The sequence below is a fragment of the Rhincodon typus genome, chromosome 48, assembly GCF_021869965.1.
Source record: "Rhincodon typus isolate 14 chromosome 48, sRhiTyp1.1, whole genome shotgun sequence".
Taxonomy (NCBI): Eukaryota; Metazoa; Chordata; class Chondrichthyes; order Orectolobiformes; family Rhincodontidae; genus Rhincodon; species Rhincodon typus.
The window spans coordinates 1,271,439-1,273,167 of NC_063379.1; the positions used below are offsets into that span (position 1 = coordinate 1,271,439).

General features: G+C 38.3%; 1 protein-coding gene across 1 annotated transcript; it reads right to left on the reverse strand.

Moving 5' to 3' along the window:
• Nucleotides 1-593: 593 nt before the first annotated feature.
• LOC125488043 (G-protein coupled receptor 15-like) lies at nt 594-1,499 on the reverse strand. The gene has a single exon (XM_048620809.1). It carries the CDS (start codon nt 1,497-1,499, stop codon nt 594-596), a length of 906 nt encoding a protein of 301 aa, XP_048476766.1.
• Nucleotides 1,500-1,729: the final 230 nt, after the last annotated feature.

Sequence of the window (1,729 nt, forward strand, 5' to 3'; positions counted from 1 at the left end):
ATTCCATTGAGCTGAAGTTAATTAATTGCATTTAAATTTCGTGACGTATGGATACATCTACTTTATTGTATTTTGAATATTTTGAAGCAAATGTCCACAGCATTCTGGTCGTTTTACACAACAAATATTTAGTTCCGAATTATTTCCTGCACCTGTCATAGGAATGTTAACTTTTCAGAGCTCGTGTCACACTTTGCAGTAGTTTCTTTCAAGTATCATAATTCTGTGTAATATGCATTGGCTGATTAATGTGTATGTGTCACGTTTGCACCTAGTTCGAAATGGCGAGAATGTGCAGCATCGCAGAGATCTAATAAAATGCAGACATTCCACACCTGATCATCAGGGTGCCTCAGAGTATTAGCGTAGAATCTGAAAACTGTAAATCTGGAAGTACTCTAACATTTTTGATTGAGGCAATTAAGTCTTATGGTATCATGCATGAAAAAAGAGTGTCTAATTGCACACTTTTCATTATATTTTAATTATCTGTTCAGATTTCAAGAGAAGAAATGAAAATTTAAGAGATTTGTTCTCTACGTCAGGAAGTTCTGAGACAGAGGAATATGAGGAAACGGAGATAATGATATTTTTCACTTTTCTTTTCGATTAACTGACATCAGAATACAGGAGCAGGGCGACGTCAACGCTTTCTTCAGCTCTTGCCTGAACTTACTTTGTGTAGCTGCGTAAATGCACACATTTGTACACGAACTCAAATGCACGAGCATATAACCAGTTTGCGTGGCAATGTAGGCAGGAGCTGCATAATCACCTCGATAATGTGCAGTGCTTGTTATCTTTGAAGATAAATAGCTCACAACTGCAGTCAGCCACAGGAGAATAAAACTGCCTGATATAGTGAAGAGTAAAATTATGGCATTCCTTCGACTCTCCATTTCTGGGTCTCTTTGACACTCATTACTGCGTCCCAGAAAAGCCCTGCGAGCTCTATTGGCTACTAAAATACGTCTTACTGTTAAGCAATTGCATAACAATATCAACGCAAATGGAACACAAACAACTAAAAGGCTTTGCAACCAGGAGAATGCTTCACCTGCTGGAGAGGTGAAGAAGTTCAACTTGGTACGACAACCCCATTGTAAATGATCAATTACCTTTTCAGGTTCATATGCAAACCAATAGGGCATGTTCGCGAGGCAAACCAGGGTAGTGGTGGTCATTGTAACTGCAGCTGCTGTCTTCACTTTACAATATTTTGTTTTTAGTGTCTCACAACATATAGCTACATATCGATCAAATGTAAAAAAGACTGTGAACCACACTGCCATGTACATGTTGACTGAGCTCATGTAGATAATAAACTTACAAGTTACAGTGTGGGAGAAGAAGGAATGTTTAAAGTGAAAACTCAAAATTTGATGTACAGTTATGTTGAAGATCATGATCAGAAGAGCTGCTGTTGCCATGGCCACCATGTAGGCAGTGGTGCAAGCAGAAAGGCCGCAGTTTCCCCTGGAGAGAATCACTATTGTCATCAGGTTCGCTGTAAGGCAAATGGAAAAAGATTGTAAAATGGATTCACTCAGAGAACACAAATCGAAAAAACGTTACCCGAGGCTTTGTTATTCAATCTTCTGTCTAGTAACATTTTTGATTAGATCGGATTGCATATTGGAAATTTCATTGCTGAAATACAAAGCATAAATACTCAGAACAGAATGATTGAAAATTTGGACTGTTTCCAGCAGCTTCTAGACCAGTTCTT

Coding starts and splice junctions, on each gene's coding strand:
- LOC125488043 (XM_048620809.1), bottom strand. CDS start 1,499: ATGACAATAGTGATTCTCTCCAGGGGAAACTGCGGCCTTTCTGCTTGC.